Source organism: Podarcis raffonei, chromosome 3 (assembly GCF_027172205.1).
Source record: "Podarcis raffonei isolate rPodRaf1 chromosome 3, rPodRaf1.pri, whole genome shotgun sequence".
Classification (NCBI taxonomy): Eukaryota; Metazoa; Chordata; class Lepidosauria; order Squamata; family Lacertidae; genus Podarcis; species Podarcis raffonei.
In genome coordinates this window covers 54,074,733-54,091,094 of record NC_070604.1, presented here as the reverse complement: position 1 = coordinate 54,091,094, position 16,362 = coordinate 54,074,733, and the positions used below count along the sequence as shown (strand labels likewise).

General features: G+C 42.0%; 1 protein-coding gene across 1 annotated transcript in view; it reads left to right on the top strand.

Annotated features, from left to right (window-relative positions):
* The window catches only part of LAMA4 (laminin subunit alpha 4), a 73,306-nt gene that overhangs the window by 22,658 nt on the left and 34,286 nt on the right, over positions 1-16,362 (top strand). The window contains exons 4-9 of the mRNA XM_053381706.1: positions 2,613-2,693; positions 3,802-4,016; positions 6,886-6,981; positions 9,124-9,275; positions 11,688-11,798; positions 15,926-16,037. Of these exons, the coding sequence (XP_053237681.1) occupies positions 2,613-2,693; positions 3,802-4,016; positions 6,886-6,981; positions 9,124-9,275; positions 11,688-11,798; positions 15,926-16,037 (767 nt within the window). The remainder of the gene's footprint in view (positions 1-2,612; positions 2,694-3,801; positions 4,017-6,885; positions 6,982-9,123; positions 9,276-11,687; positions 11,799-15,925; positions 16,038-16,362) is intronic.

The window sequence follows — 16,362 nt, the reverse complement described above, 5'->3', positions numbered from 1 at the left end:
ATTTACCTCTTTAGTAGAATTTAGTAGATTCAGTCCTCGCCCTCTCCAATGAAAGAGCTTGTGTAGAAGGGATAAGAAAGATCCCTGCATAAGTCAGTGGATTGCTGTTACCTATCAGAGTAGACAATTCTGTACCAGATGGACCAATGTTCTAGTGACCTAAAATAAAACACCCCTGCTTATCATAGGTATATGTTACTTACAGCAAATCTCCATAATTAGAGCATGGGCATAGCATGATGCATGCATTCACCAAAAGCAGTGGAAGATACATAAAGCTGTGTGCATAAATGACAGAATCTATGTAGTCTATGAATGGTTAATATGAACATTTGCTGGTAATTCTGGGCAATTCTATTGCTTTAATATATTCATATCCACTTATCACTGTTTTATATTATTGTGTAGTATGGCTGGTTATGCAGATACTCTATAAAATTAGCCTTTCTATGCAATGGTAAGGCCTGTCCCTGACCTTCACACATTCACTACATTGTGTGTACCACCCATTGGGAGCCTTGCAAAATACAAGGTTCCGCAAACAGCAACAACATTTATTACAGTGGTGAAGCTGCTTTTCAGCAATATATCAAGTCTAGCCGTTCAGAAGCCCTTGGTCTTTATGTGGCATGCCAATGCACATAAGGCTGCCTACAGCAAGCTCTTGATAAATCCTTGTTCCTGCCTCCTGCCTGGAGCTGAAAAAACAGAGGATTTGTCAGCTCGGCACAGACGGATGAGGAATTGCATGCAAATGGATGCTGCACACACAATTCCCTTCCGCAGTGTAGCTGTTAGGGCTACACGCTTGTACATCAGCTGACTGTGGCAGAGTCTTGGATGCAGTCCTTCATGGAGGTTAAGTCTATCAGTGGGTATGGATCGTGGTGGCTGTCTTCTACCTTCACCTAGGAAACTGGGGCAATTGGCAGGCCCCCAGCTGGCCCCAGCCCACCGGCCAGTGTGCCGGGCGATCTCCAGTCCTTAGTGCAGCATCAGTGACCCGATCTTCAGAAGCTAGGGCACGCTACTCAGCAGAGTAAACGCTATGCAACAGAAGTGGCAGGAGAAGTTGTGTGAGCATATTTACAAGCAGTTTATTCAGCATACAGCAGGACAAAAGGAAAACACGTCCAATCTCCTTCGTGTCCAAGCAAGACATTATAAGCAAAAGCTATACACAAATAGAAGTTCCCAGCAAGCTGTGCTGGAGTGTAAACAGACATGTGACATGCAACAATTCCACACGTCTGTTCTTAAGGTGGAACGGAATATCTCAACAGGAGGCAGCTGCTGGGAGTGCTTAGAGTGTTGTTGTGCTCAGGTCTTTTTTCAGGCTTCCCGGTGAAAACAGGATGCTAAACAAGATGGACCACTGGCCTGATCCAGTAGGCTTGTAATCCAATCCCAGAAAACTGGGGGTTTTCCGTTTTTTAGAAGGGACCTGTATGCTGAGCTACGACTACTCCACGTGTTCTGTTGCATCACAGCTTAATGGCTTCTCTTCAGAACAAGAACTTTCTCTGATAGTAAGAAGTTTAGCAAAACACCCATTGCTGTCTGCCATTACAAGGGCTAGGATTTCAGACTTATTAACTTGTAATTAAAAAAGAGAGAGTCTAGTTCTCCGGTCAGTTAACTGGGTTTGTAAAGGGTTAAATGATTATAATGATTTATTTCCCCTTCTTCATCCCTTCTTTATATGGCGAGGGAAATGGAAGCAGAATCAGATTTCATACCTTGAAAGTGTGAGAGGAGATAGGGCTTGCTCTTCTGCTTGCAACAAAGGAACGAGCCCCATGAATAACATGCCAACGGGTTTACGAAGTCTGACAAATACTGTATCAAAAGCTCTAAGATGGCAGATTCATTATATACACAGTTGTTCTTGGGATTCATCTCTGTGGATTTTATTTCAATATTTTTGTCTGGCCAAATGATTTCCATCCATATCTGATATCCTGGGAACTTGTGGAAGAGTTCTCATTAAAAAGAGCTATCATTTGTTTCGAACAACTGGATACCAGCTGCTCCAAACCCTTGCAAATGTGCTTAGGTTTTTTATTCGCTTGGAATTGTAAGACCACTTTGTTATTATTATTGTTATTATTATTATTGCTTTTTTTGTAATGAAACCTCCTTTTAAAGGCTCAGGAATACTTTTGGCCTGTTACTGTGTCCCAAAGAGCAATTTCTTAAGAAATTAACCCATTCATGGGGAAAATATCTAAAGCTCTGTTGGGATGGTGTCATTGAAATGTTACAGAAGGAAGTGTATGAGTATTGTTTTTCACGAAAATTGCAAACTGAAAACCTCAAATCTCACTGATGCTATAAATGTCTCCAAACAAGGCAAATAAATGCACTCATTTTAACTCTGGAGAATAATTTTGTAGAAAAGCAGATGAAAAAACTGAATGTAAGCCAGAATCCTTGATACTTTTTTTCATTCGTAAGGGAAACAATACACAGACCACATTCTTTCCTTGCCTTCTGATGATTGACTGATCACAACAGTTCTTTTAAAAAAAACCACAAAAAACCCACTCCAAAATATTTTAGTGGATGGTGGCATAACCCATAATCTCTGATTTTTTTTAATGTATGCTTAGTTTTGCAGTTTCCTGTTACAGAAAAAATGGAGTGGTACGCTGTATGTGCAAAGAAAATTATGCAGGGCCAAACTGTGAAAGGTAAGTACATTTTCAGGTGCAAATGTTAAGGATTATGAACCTTTGTGTCATTTATCTTGACAATATACATTTGGTTTTACAGATACAGATTTTATATTCCCTCCCTGCTTTAAATGGGCAAAGAAAGTCTTTCTGCTGTCAGTGACAGTGACAGACCTGCTTGGATTGGGAATGATGAAAGCTGGTTGTCATCTGAAGGTTATTCTGAGAACTTGTCAGATCTGGAAAAACAGTGCTTCGTTTAGCAAGAAACTCCCCACAACTCATGCAGCTTCCCAAATTATCCAGAAATATGAATGAATATGGGAGTACAAAATGGGAACTCAGGAATTATCTTTCCTCCAGGGCTTAAAATTCTTCTTTGGTTTAAATTTTGAATCAAAGAACACTTCAAAATATCTTGATCCAGCATTTGGTGATGCAGAATTCCTGTTGTGGAAGGGCCCAATACCTTAAGGCATACAGACTCACCCTCTCTGGAGGTCCCAGTTTGTAGTCCTTTGGCTCAAGGGTCCCCATGTTGACAGGTTCAAGACACACCAGCTCAGGGCAAGGCATTATATTGGGTCAGTATCTATCCCCCCTTCACTGCCTGCACATCCACATGTAGGCACAATCACGTGCACTAACCAGTGTTTGTTCAACTTCAGAGTGAGATTTGTGCCACTTGCACTCTATTTTTTGTTAATCCAGCTTGCTTCATAGCCCATAGCTCCCCAGAAAACCAGCGAGCCAGTGGGCTCAACAGTGGCAAAGAGGACACATGAGGCAGTTGTGTCTACTGCCCATCTCATTTGCCATTCCACAGTAAGATGCGAGCTTCAAGAGGATTGTCTGCTTTTTCCACTGGAAAAAAACCTGAACATTCAGGAACCTATCAGGTTCCATCAGTATCCAAGGGTGGCCCATCTGGACAGGTCCAGAATCCCTGCAGGGGAGAATGGCCACCAGTCCAAAATTTACCAGATCATGATCAGACCATGACAATTGGGTGCACAGCCCCTCACCTTACATTGATTTTGTTGACTTGACCACAGAGAATGCCCCCAAGCAAAAGAGTTAACAAGACATTGCCATTAATCATTGCTGAAGTTGTGTTTCCTTCCAGGTGTGCTCCAGGTTACTATGGAAATCCCTTAGTGATTGGCAGTTCCTGTAAAAAATGTGACTGCAGTGGCAATTCAGATCCTAACCTGATCTTTGAGGATTGTGATGAAGTGACAGGCCAGTGTCGCAACTGCATGCGCAACACTACAGGGTTCAACTGTGAACTATGTGCTCCTGGTTATTATGGGGATGCCAGAAATGCTAAAATATGCACAGGTATTTGCTATGTTCATATTAAGCCCATTCATTGGTTTGGGGCCAGAGATATTTCTGTTATTGCCAGTCTGCTTTTTGCGTGTTTATAGAAAGGAAGTTGGCTAATGCTGCTGTGACTGAACGGAAAATTATTTTCCTCAATCTCTTGGCAGCTTTCAGTACTATCAGCTATGGTATCCTTCCAGAATGGCTGTCTGAGGTTCTGTTAACAGGGGTTTCCTCAGACTGAATGGATGGAGTGCAACCTATTCTGGATGGATTTCGCCATGTCACACCCTGAAGAAGCAGGTGCAGAGCTGGCGAGTGCTTCTGGATCCCTTACTGTCCTTGGAGGTGCCTCTGTGTTGCAGAGTGCCTTCTGTCACTTGTGGATGGTAGCCGAGCCATGACTCTTATCTGGATGTGGATAGCCTTGCTGCAGTTGCACATTGGTAACTTATAGGTTAGATTACTGCAATGCTCGGAAATTGCAGCTAGTGCAGAACTCAGGAGTCCAGTTGCTGACTAGGCCCAAGCCAGACAGAACATGGATTCTGGCTTAACTGCATTGGCTACCAGTTGATTTACATGCCCTACAGAGCCTTGTATTGTTTTTGACCCCAACACTTTTCCCCATATGAACCTACTTGGACATCAGAGGGTCTGCAGAGGGTGATAATGCAAGAATGACCCCAAGCAGTGGCTGCCCATTGCCTGGGAATGCTCTCCCCAAGGAGGCTTGCCTGGGTCCAACATTGGTTTAATTTTAGTCCTGTTCTTAGTGTTCACCTTTTAGCTGGATGGGAAAGGATATTGGTATTGATTCTTGGTCCATGTACATTTTAGTATGGTTTTATTGCTTTTGTCCATTTTATTGTATATTTATCTTATATGTCACTTTGATAATTTTTTAATGGATATATTTAATTAATACTACTGCTGTTATTACAGTCATACCTTGGAAGTTGAATGGAATCCATTCCGGAAGTCCGTTCGACTTCCAAAACGTTTGGAAACCAAAGTGTGGCTTCTGATTGGCTGCAGGAAGCCCTGGACATTCAGCTTCCAAAAAGAATTCAAAAACCAGAACTTCCGGGTTTTGATCATTCGGGAGCCGAAACTTATGAGTACCAAGGCGTTCGACAACCAATGTACAACTGTACAATGTCCAATGTACAATGATGTCATTATTTATGCATTTTTAAGATCCAAGCAAAACCTGCCTATGGGTAAACATGGGGCAAGCTAGATTGGAGTAGCCCTCCCAAACCCACAAGCCCACAAGCTGTTTCTAGGTTGTTGGTTTTTGTTTTGTTTTTTAAAAGCAGTTACTAGGTCTAATGGGTGACGTGGGGGGCGCTGTGGACTAAACCACTGAGCCTCTTGGGCTTGCCAATCAGAAGGTCGGCAGTTCGAATCCCCGCAACAGGGTGAGTTCCTCTTGCTTGGTCCCAGCTCCTGCCGACCTAGCAGTTCAAAAGCACTCCAAAAAGTGCAAGGTACCGCTCCGGTGGAAAGGTAAACAGCGTTGCCGTGCACTGCTCTGGTTTCAGTGTTCCGTTGCGCCAGAAGCGGCTTAGTCATGCTGGCCACATGACCCAGAAAAACTGTCTGTGGACAAACGCCGGCTCCTTTGGCCTATAGAGGAAGATGAGCGTGCAACCCCAGAGTCATCTGAGACTGGACTTAACTGTCAGGGGTCCTTTACCTTTACCTTTAGGATTCATGACTTACAAGATCTAATGACACATCTAGGCTGGCCTTAACAATGACTTTGGAAAACTTAAAAGAATGGCACAGAGGAAAAATCTTCCCATGTTATTTATTCCCACATCTAATACTTTGAGACCTGTAGCCTTGGATGTTTCATTTTGGTGTTGTGGCTAATAACCAGTGAAATACACCAATCACTGCTTTGGAGCTACTTTCAGGTAGAGGCTTCTTTTCCCTTTTTGCCACATTAACTGCTCCACTTTTTGTGTCGTTACAACTAAGGCAGACTAATATGCTCACATTGCTAACCATAAAAGGCTTCTGTCTGCTTTTCAGTGTTTCATTAGCCATGCAATGTATACATTACATGTCTTTAAAACAAACTACCCTTGGGAACAAAGCTAATTTTAGAAGCCATAATAAGATGAAATGGCCAGAAGGTTTTAACGTACTCTGAAAATGCAAACTTTAGAAGAGCACAGAATTTCTAAGTGGTAGGTGATATACTGTGGTTCTTAATCTTTGCAGTAATAAATAACAATTCAAGCAGTGAGAGATTTAAAGGACCGTTATTTTACTTCAGTCATGTATAGCAATAATATGTGCAATTGTAACAGAAAACATACAGAGACATTCCATTTAAGATCTGCCTCCACCTTCTCTGTTGTAGGTCATTAGGACTGTGCTTTATCATTTTATCACTCAAATGTGATAAAGAAATGCTAAATGGCATTGTTATTACACGGCAAAACACCTTTGGAATTCTGGTTTTAAATTTATTCCTCATAAGTAATGTATTTAATGTTACTTAGTTACTTTGAATAGAAATTATTCAGCTGCTGCCTATAGCAGTTTGGATTTTTAACAGTTCAGTTTTTTATGAGCAAACGAAAGCACGTCAGTTTGGCAGAGATCAAAATATCACATGGGGGCAGTAGCTATGCATGAGAGGCTGAGAACCGGAAATTGTTCCCAGGAAAGGAGACCGTATAGAGCTATGAAAATACTGAAAAGGGGGACTCCATGTGAATGGTAGATGAAGACAATGTAAATTCAAGGAAAGGGTCAGAAGGGGCGGGGAACCAAGAAGGGGCTAAGAAGAGAAGTTAAGTATTTGGTTGTAGGTTTCCAGTTTTAAACAATTACTATAAAATTCTCTCTCTCTCTCCTTTCCTAGCATGCAATTGCAGAGGAGGACCTTGTGACCGTCGAACAGGGCAATGCCTAGCAGAACCTCCAATGTCTCCTCCAGTCACAGATTGCCCAGTAATCAGTAAGAATAGCAATTATATGAAACATTGGCTGCACTGTCAACGTCCTCCAGCTTCCCCCTTTCCAGAGCATCTGTATCTTGAAGGACATACATTGAGGGTTATGGTCTGATTATGTGATTGTGCTTATTTCCCTCTGTCCCTTTCCCCCACCCTAAAGAAAAAGATTATGCTAGTGATGCTAGTGACCAGTACTGAGGCAGCCATGAAAACATATCTGAAATAATGTTCACTAGCGGTGTGGGAGAAGGAGCCAGGACAGCAAATTACTTGGGCCTGTGGTAGATGAATTTAATACTTATCCCAGCCCATTATTACCATGTGGCACACATTAGTCCTACCCTCCAATCATGTGGCTACTCATTTTGGAGCTTGTCATTCTGAAAAAGGCAGGAAGCTTCTCTGTCCAGAAAAAGTCCTGACAGGCCAAAGACAGCCTCTTGTATCAAGGAATCAGGAAAGGAGTCAAGAATCAAGCAGGCCTTCTAAACACAATGATTTTTATTTTGCTACATATGCTTCATATGAAGCTATTCATAATTTTAATAATAATAATAATAATAATAATAATAATAATAATAATAATAATAATAGCAGCAGCAGCAGCATATCTGCAATAACCTTCACTTGTTATCCACTGCACTGACTTTGAACCTCAGTGCTCCCCAGCATACAAAACACAGTCCATTGTGGTTATACTGTCTGCCCTTAACTCTAAAAACAAAGACTTGATTCAGTGATACGATGACACAGTTGCTTTTAATGGCAGTGCGGTTTAGAACGAAACATGTAATAATTGGTGGGGTGAGGGATTCCAGAGTAATTTGTAATTTGGAAACCCAGTTCATACATTATCTGGAGCCTTTGTGCAGAAGTGGACCATTGTGTTCCCCACACGTCCTGTTGGACAGGGAATACCAAGCTCCTGGAGGGAGGCACAGATTTGGATGCAGCAGGCCCTGCACTGAATTCCATGGATCAGTGGCAGCAGCTGCTGCCACAACCCCACTGTACCCCTTTGCCGTGTTTGGTATCTTCTGTTTGGTCATATCAACAAGGCTACATCTTAATATCTATGAGGCCAGTGACGTCAGAGCAAAATACTATTGCTTAGGCTACAGCAGGGAATAGACTGTCTAAGCATCACTGAGGCCATATAAAAAAAATAGGCACAGGGTTTAATTTGAGCTCTAACCGACCCTTTCTTTTTTTCAGTGCCAGGGTTCAGCCTTGGAACACATGTGTGCAGTTATGAAGCAGAGTTTGCATTTGTGTGTGTGCTGTTCCCTTTTTAATAATGCCCACCCCTAATATATTTTGGAGTAAAGAACAGTAATTCAGGCAGAGCAATCCTATTTTTGTCAGAATGACAACATCAGTGAAACAAAGACTGCTGAAGTTTCAGACTGCACTTAGGAGGCTCCTAAGGTTGAACCCCTCAGAGAAGGAAACCCAAAACATCTTTTGTCTGCAGGGAAGCCCATACAGGGGACATAGTATTGTGCCCTTCATCAGAGTCTGTATAGCTTCTGAGAAACTCTGAACCCGGTACTTCTTCTTTTAGAAATTAAGTCCTGAATATGTCTTTAGCTAGGGGGCGCAGGGGATGCAGCTTTTTCTACATATTTTTATGGCTTTTTTTTTGGCAAATACGTTTTTCACAAAATTACATACAGACATATTCTGCATAACATGACATAATATAAAAAGTGTGTCTATGAAATCACTCCTTAATAGCTAAAATTGTTTCTTTTGTAGAAAACCTGCTTAGGGGTTAAGCCATTTTTCTCTTCTTGCCTGGTATAGTGAACAGTTTCTATATTATGCTAAATTTTGATATTTATTTGGATAGAGTTGTGAGAACGTGGCAGATTACAATGGGTACTGCCATTCTAAATGCAAAACAATATTGCTATATGGGATTAGAAGTTAGGAGATCTTGACAACATAATGAATTGGTTATTCTTATTTGTAGCTTTTCTCTCATCCTCTTGGAACTGTCTTTTCTAATTTCAATTTTATCTTCACAACTGGGAAAGCTAACAGAAACTTACTTTTTCCAAGAGAAATCAGTGGATTTCAAGATTCCAACAGGAATGTATTCCCCATTCAACTGCCCATATTTCATTTCATTTCATTGCCAGGTTGTGACAAATGCATTTGGGATTTGACTGATGATATTGGCTTGGCGGTTCGGTCCATTGATGAAAGCAAAGCTACCCTGCAGAGCATCTCCACTGGGGTTGCTGTTCACAGACACTTGAATGACCTCAACTCCACTACTTATGTGCTGAAGGTACCAGTTATACCTTATTTGGTTGTGTCTCTGCTTTTCCTTCAGCATTAATATGCTGCAGAAAGGTCAGACTCAAAGCAGATGTGGTGCAATTAAAAACAGCCATAGAGGGACACCTCAAATCAAGACTGAGGAAGGAAGTTAATCCTTCCGCTTGCTGGCATGTTCCTGTTTTAAATTGCCATTCCCTGAAGCTATGGCTGCCCTGTCTAGGGACAGGGGTGCAGGGACAGACCCTCCAAGTGTCCCTATTTTCCAGTGACAGTCTGATTTTACAGGTGTCCCAGTTTCTGATTTGATCCCAGAATGTCCTGCTTTTCCTTAGGATGTCCCTATTTCTATCAGAAAAATGTTGGAGAGTATGGAGTTATGCAACCCCTGAGCCATCTGAAGGCAGCCCTGTATAGGGAAGTTTTTAAATGTTTTATTATGTTTATTATGTTGGAAACTGCTCAGAGTAGCTGGGGCAACCCAGTCAGATGGACGGGATATCAGTAGTAAAATTATTATTATGGAATAGGATGTCCCTATTTTCACCAGAGAAATGTTGGAGGGTATGCAGGGATACAGATATAAATATGGGTAAGGGCTGTGCACCCTGATTGAAGTGCATCTAAGGTCTGAGTCTTGTTCTCAGATTCATGTCTATCACTCTGTGCCTCAGACCGAGCCCACCCATGAGGCAGGTGAAGCCATGGGTGGCATAAGCTCCTGAGGCAGCAGTGCCATGAACACCCTGCCTGTCTTGCAACCTCTGCCAGTGGCAGAGAAGTGGCACTGGAAATCAGTGCTGATGCCGGTGCCACTTGTCCACTGCCGGCAGAGGTAGTGGGGCAGCACTTCCCATTCACCACAGGCGGCAAAATGGGACGTGCTGGCCCTGCCATGCCTGCAACATGATACTTTACACATGTGAACAGGCCATCCCAGATCTATCACCACTCTTTTTCTGTGCAGTCAGTTCTCACATTCTGCTTTCAGTCATGAAGTGTTTGAATAATTAAGTGTTATAAACTCAGATGGTAGTCATGTGCATGAGTGAATTGGTCTGTGAGGTGTAGTGGTTGGAGACAGCTGAGGTATGTTAATCCCCATTTAACCATGATGCTCATTGGGCAAACTTTTGGCAGGTATTCTCTTTTAGCATAACCTGATTTGCTGGATTATTGTGAGAGTAAAAGTAAGGGAAATACAATATATGCCCACTTGGAGTGCCCTCTTGGGGAAAATGTGGGCTAGAATGTTACTATAGAGCTGCATAGGCTGCTGTAGTACTCTGTGCAAAGAGAAAGAAGACAAGATGAATTGGAACTAAGAACATAGGAGCCGACAGGATCAGGCCAACAGCCCATCTCGTCCAGCTTGCTTTTCTCACAGTGGCCAAACAGTTGTCTGTGGGAAACATGCAAGCAGCACCTGAGCACAACAGCACTTTCCTCACCTGTGTTTTCCAGCAACTGGTATTTGAAAGCATTACCTGCTGCAGTGCCTTTGAGGAAAAAAGTAGAACAAGTTGGTGAGGAAAAAACTGTAAATGAGAGAGAGGAATTACCTTCCTTAGATATATAGAAGAGGTTCATAAGCAAGATGGTAGGTGCGTGTGAAGGTTGGCTCTCGCCACATCCTTCTCACTCTATCACTCAGCCAGACCATGCATATCTGTGGGCCTTGACCAAGGCTGAAAGGTGTTCTTATTATCTCCTGAATGCCCTGTTGCCTTTTGGTACTTCCCAGAGCCATTTTCCATCACAGCAGGAAGACCGTTGTTTTCCCTCACATCTAAGAACAGAAAAAGGGGCATTGGACCTAAAGTATAAGAAGCTATATAATTTAGTGATCAATTTTTTAAAAATCCTGTAACCCAATGGTAAGGATAGCAAGTTCAAATTCCTGCTTAAATTTGGGGGTTATGTTCTGTTTGTGTGCTGCTCCCCGCAGCAGACAAGAGCAGTGCACACGCAAAAGGTAGCTCCCATACCCCATAACAACAAAAAGCGTCAGGCCCCCTGGCCACTTTGCACTGGGATGGTATGCAGAGTGGCATGTACGGTATGGAAAGAACAAACAAGTCCAGACCAGGAATGTGAATCCTCCCTCAGACAATAGGACAAATTCCCTGGGAATCTATGCAATTGTCCTCAATGGACATTTTTAATAAAGCACTAAACAAACATCTGTCAGTGACGATTTAGAGCTAGTAACTCCAGCCTCACTGCAGTAGGTCAGCCTAGCTGCCCCATGAGGTCCTTCCAGCACTGTGATTCTATGACATTCACTAAGTACTTCATCAGTGTGCTATTTTGATGGTGCTCATTAAAAAAAATTGAGGAAATTGGCTTTCACCTGTACTGAATGAAGATGCTTTGTTAAAAACAACTCAACCAACCCTTGTGTTTTGTTTTGCTTTATTAGGAAGAATTGTCAGAAAAGGATAACCATTCTCTGCTGAGGAAGAGCCAGATTGATAATGCTACGAATGAAATGACAGAGCTGCTGAAGGAAATCAACGCACTTGATGAAAAGGTTTGCTTGCCATTTTGTGGTTTCAATTCCTTTGATGAAAAGGCCTGTTATAAAGCTTGTTAATTCTATGGAAGTTATTGTAAACTTCATTGGGTAGTAAGGTGGATTAATGCTACATGTATAGATAGACCTGAGGGACAAGGGTTAACAAATTCCACAGGGGCAGCCATATTCATCTCTTACAGCAAAAAAGGCAGAATCCTGTGGCATCTTAAAAGGTAAAAGGACCCCTGACCATTAGGTCCAGTTGTGACCGACTCTGGGGTTGCGGCGCTCATCTCACTTTATTGGCTGAGGGAGCCGGCGTACAGCTTCCGGGTCATGTGGCCAGCATGACTAAGCCGCTTCTGGCAAACCAGAACAGCGCACGGAAACGCTGTTTACCTTCCCGCCAGAGCGGTACCTATTTATCTACTTGCACTTTGACATGCTTTCAAACTGCTAGGTTGGCAGGAGCAGGGACCGAGCAACAGGAGCTCACCCCGTTGCTGGGATTTGAACTGCCAACCTTCTGATCGGCAAGTCCTAGGCTCTGTGGTTTAACCCACAGCGCCACCCATGTCTAAAGATCTCACAAATTTTATTATGGCATAAGCTTTCATGGAACCCATTTACATCAGATGCATTGAGTGTGATCCTCAGTAATCAGGTATTTTTAACATTTTTTGTTTTCAGTTTCAGACACAAAAAATATACAACATAAAACTACACTGTATTCAGGAACATGAGTCCCTGCCTCAGCATCCAATGACCCTCCCTCAGCCCTTCCCCAGAGAGCTTCATGTCATCAGCAGATCAAAAGCATATTCCTAGTACTTGGTTAACAGCAGGAACAGACAAGTAATCAGGCATTTACACATGAATGTAAATGGGAAAACTGTTCAGGTTGTGTCAACTAGATGCAGAAAATACAGTCTGTGACAATTGTGTTTTTTCACATTTATGATCAAATAGGTAGCATCAGATGCAGATACAGAGTTAGTTATTTCCACTGGAGATCTCTGACCATTCCCCCTTTTTCTTGTGTAAATGGGGAGGAAGCATTTCTGATTGAAAACCGTGAAAGGAACATTTTGGGAATGGGTAGGAAATTTCCTATTGCCTTGCTGCCGGGCCATCAGAGAGTATTTGATGATTCCCACACTGGTACAATCTACCCTTATGAGTCCTAGGAGCTCAATGAATTACTAAAGAATTATTTAATTTTGCGTAACACAAAACACATTTTTTTATTTTTTAAAAAATGTGTGTTCATGGGGAGGCGATGAGGGAGGGGAGAAATGTTCACATGAAGAAAAAAGTTTGGCATAATAGTATGGGTTTGTCCCCAAAACATACATAAAATATATCTTAATGTGGTGCTCCATTTATGAGGGGCCCATGCTTCAGTTGCAGAACACATACTTTACATCAGATGTGGTGAACTGGTGGCTCTGCAGATGTTGTTGAACTCTAAGTCCCATCAGCCCCAACCAGCATGGCCAGTGATCACCTGAAGGGCCACAGCTTTTCTTCTTCAGCATTAAATGCACAAGGTCCCAGTTTCAACCCCTGACTGGATCAGTTAAAAAGTTTTGATGGACTCCTGTTTGAGCCCTGGAAATTTGCTGCCCCTCAGGCTAGGACAGAGCTAGGTGAACAAGTAGCATAAGGCAAGTAGCATAAGGTGAACCTGACAGAAGGCAGCTTCCTCCACATCCTGCTTGTCTGTTATTCACTTGGTGCTACTTTTTCCCCCCTAATGGAAATATGGCGTGCCTACTTCAAATTCTAATTTAAACTGATTACAGTAATCAAGATAAATGACATTCAGTTGCTTTTCTTTCTCTTTTGGATATTTCAAGCTATGGGTGCTGTGCATGGAAGTTTTCGTAGCATTTCCATTAGCACAATAATATACTTCAAAGTCTTCCCCGAGCTTGTCAATTATCAGCAGTAATCGTTTACACAGTAAGTAGCAGGCGCTTAAATAAGGATCATCATTTTCTGGTAGGGATGAGCTAATCAGGCATCCTTTGTGGATCACGAAGGGTCAGTATGAGTGGAATTATATTTGTGGTGCAAAAGCCACAACAGTACAGCTCCTACCTGGAGAACCTGCTGCCCTCCAGATAGTCTTGGGCTCCCATTAGCCAGCATCAGGAATGTTTTGATTTGTAGTCTAGTAACATATGAAGGGTCACAAGTTCCCCAATCCTGTTATAAACATTAGATCACATCAGAAGTTCTCAATCATATAATCTCTGTGGTGGAGCTGAAGAACCACCCCACTCAAGGTCTGCATACTCTTGGTCAAAGGCTGTACACACACAGTTCACATACACACACACACACACACACACACACACACACACACACACACCACTAACCCCCTTCACTCACATCACATTCTCACATACACACCACATATGCCACAAATTCAGTTATAAATGCATGCGGCACAGTTAGAAAGAGACACCTTAGTGGGTTACTTTTGGCCTATTGTCTGGAAGCTCCCCATCCCTAGACTATGGGGTAGCTGCTGAAATAAAAACAATACATGTTACATGTGATCACACACACACACATACCTTTAGTATTATTATTTTGCTGTACTGGCTGTGCCTAACACACTGGAAAAGAAGCTTTTCTTTCCTGTATTCTGTATTTCTCATAGCAAATACTTTAGTGTATAGTGCTGCTGTTGTTTGGTGTAATTAATATATATATATTCCCAGCTATACTGTTCCTGTAAATTTCTTTTTTGGAACAGGTCCAGAAACAGGATACCCATTTTGATAACTCTATCAAAAGAATGGATTTTTTAATTTAAAAAAAGCTCTTCTAAGTAGAGTATGGCTGGAAATTCCAATGTCTAAAATAAGCCTGGGCAATCTGTGGCCCCCTACCTAATTTCATGAAGCAAATAGTCTGATTTCATCAGAGTGGCAAGGAGGGAAAAAGCAAAGGGAAACGGGATTGCAGAGAGAGAAGGAAGGGAATTGCAGAAAGAGCAAGAAAGGGGGGCTGCCCCACTCCCTCTGACTCTGAATATGTCCACTGCCAGGATAATGGCCTCTGACAGACCACTTATGAGGGAATGCAGCCCTTAACATAAAAAGCCCTCTAAAAGCAGGTTCCCATAAGCACAGCACTAACAGGAAGAAATTCAGGTCTTCGATCCTACACCAACAAATGTGTTTTAACTGTACATTTCAGTATCAGGAGAGGACACAAGGGAGATTTGTTCTCATGATTTGAGGAAGTGGCTATGTGATCTTAGACTCATTTTTTTCCAACTGGTTGAAAGCGCCACCTGGTGCTTCAGCAAGCAAAGCACTGATTTGCAAAAGAAGGTGACACACTGAGTCATGTTATATGACAAAACTAGACACTACATGCCATGAAGACATGTGTATGTTTTTTTAAAAAGCCTAATGACTTAAAAGAAAATCAAAATTAGCATGAGAAGGGGAATGGGGAACAATTTTTCCTGTTCACCATTTTTCTAATCTACTTTTCCACACACACATACATCTCCTCCTTTTCCAAATTGCCTCCTTCAGAAGCTGCTTATTAAGATCAATCAATCAATAGATTTTATTGCATTAGCCGTGTGGCCATAGCATGTTATACATAGAAATAACAACATAAAATGGGGGTGGGGAGGTAAAGGTGGATATCGTCCTGTGCAAATACTTACAGGGAAAGAAAAAAAAAGATAACAGAAGCGACAAGGGATTTAAAACATTGATCTATTAAGATCAAGATAATGTTGTATATGTGGTTGCCAAATATTTTGTGCAGAAAATTTGCTCAGATATAAATCCCACTATATTCAATGAAAATTCTTTCCTAGGGAAGTTTGCATAAGGATCAGCTTCAGCTTCAGAGTTGGATCAGATAAGTGATGGTTTGAGTGCAGCAAATGACACTGAAATGTGGAGCAGGTTTCCAAAGCCTGCATTGTAAATACCAGGCACCTAATGAGATGCAGCTCTTTTCTTCCAACATTGCCAGATATCATTTATACGCTCAATAGACCTTCCTGCACTCATCAGACAGATTTTGCTTACACTAGTCAGACCTGCACATGCCTAGAGATTGAAAAGAAAATCTAATATTGCAATTGCATGGCTTATTCACAGGGAAATCAAGAATCCAGCAAAGGCCAATTGATACAGAAGGAAACCATGAAGAGCATTGACCGTGCTGCTGTTCTTGTGGAGGCACTTGGAAATATGATAGATAATATCCAAGGTAAATCTGTGTTTTGTCTTGGTTCATCGAAATGGCGAGGCTGCCAATGGGCAAAAGTCATCACAGGAGCATTACAAGTGCGGGAGAAGTAATCAGGCTTTCTTGTACCCCCCCAATACATTTTTGTGCTGAGAGAAAGAAAATAGCTGTGCAAGCTACACATAAGTCTCACAGTTGCTCCTACCAGATGTGCGGATGAGTGTCTGATGAAGTTTCCTGTGTGTATTGAAACAATACATTCAATTTCCTGTGTAAGAGCAGTGATAATGTGGCTACAGTGAGGGTGTAACAGGAAGTGAAAAAGGCTCCCTATTCTGATGCCAAT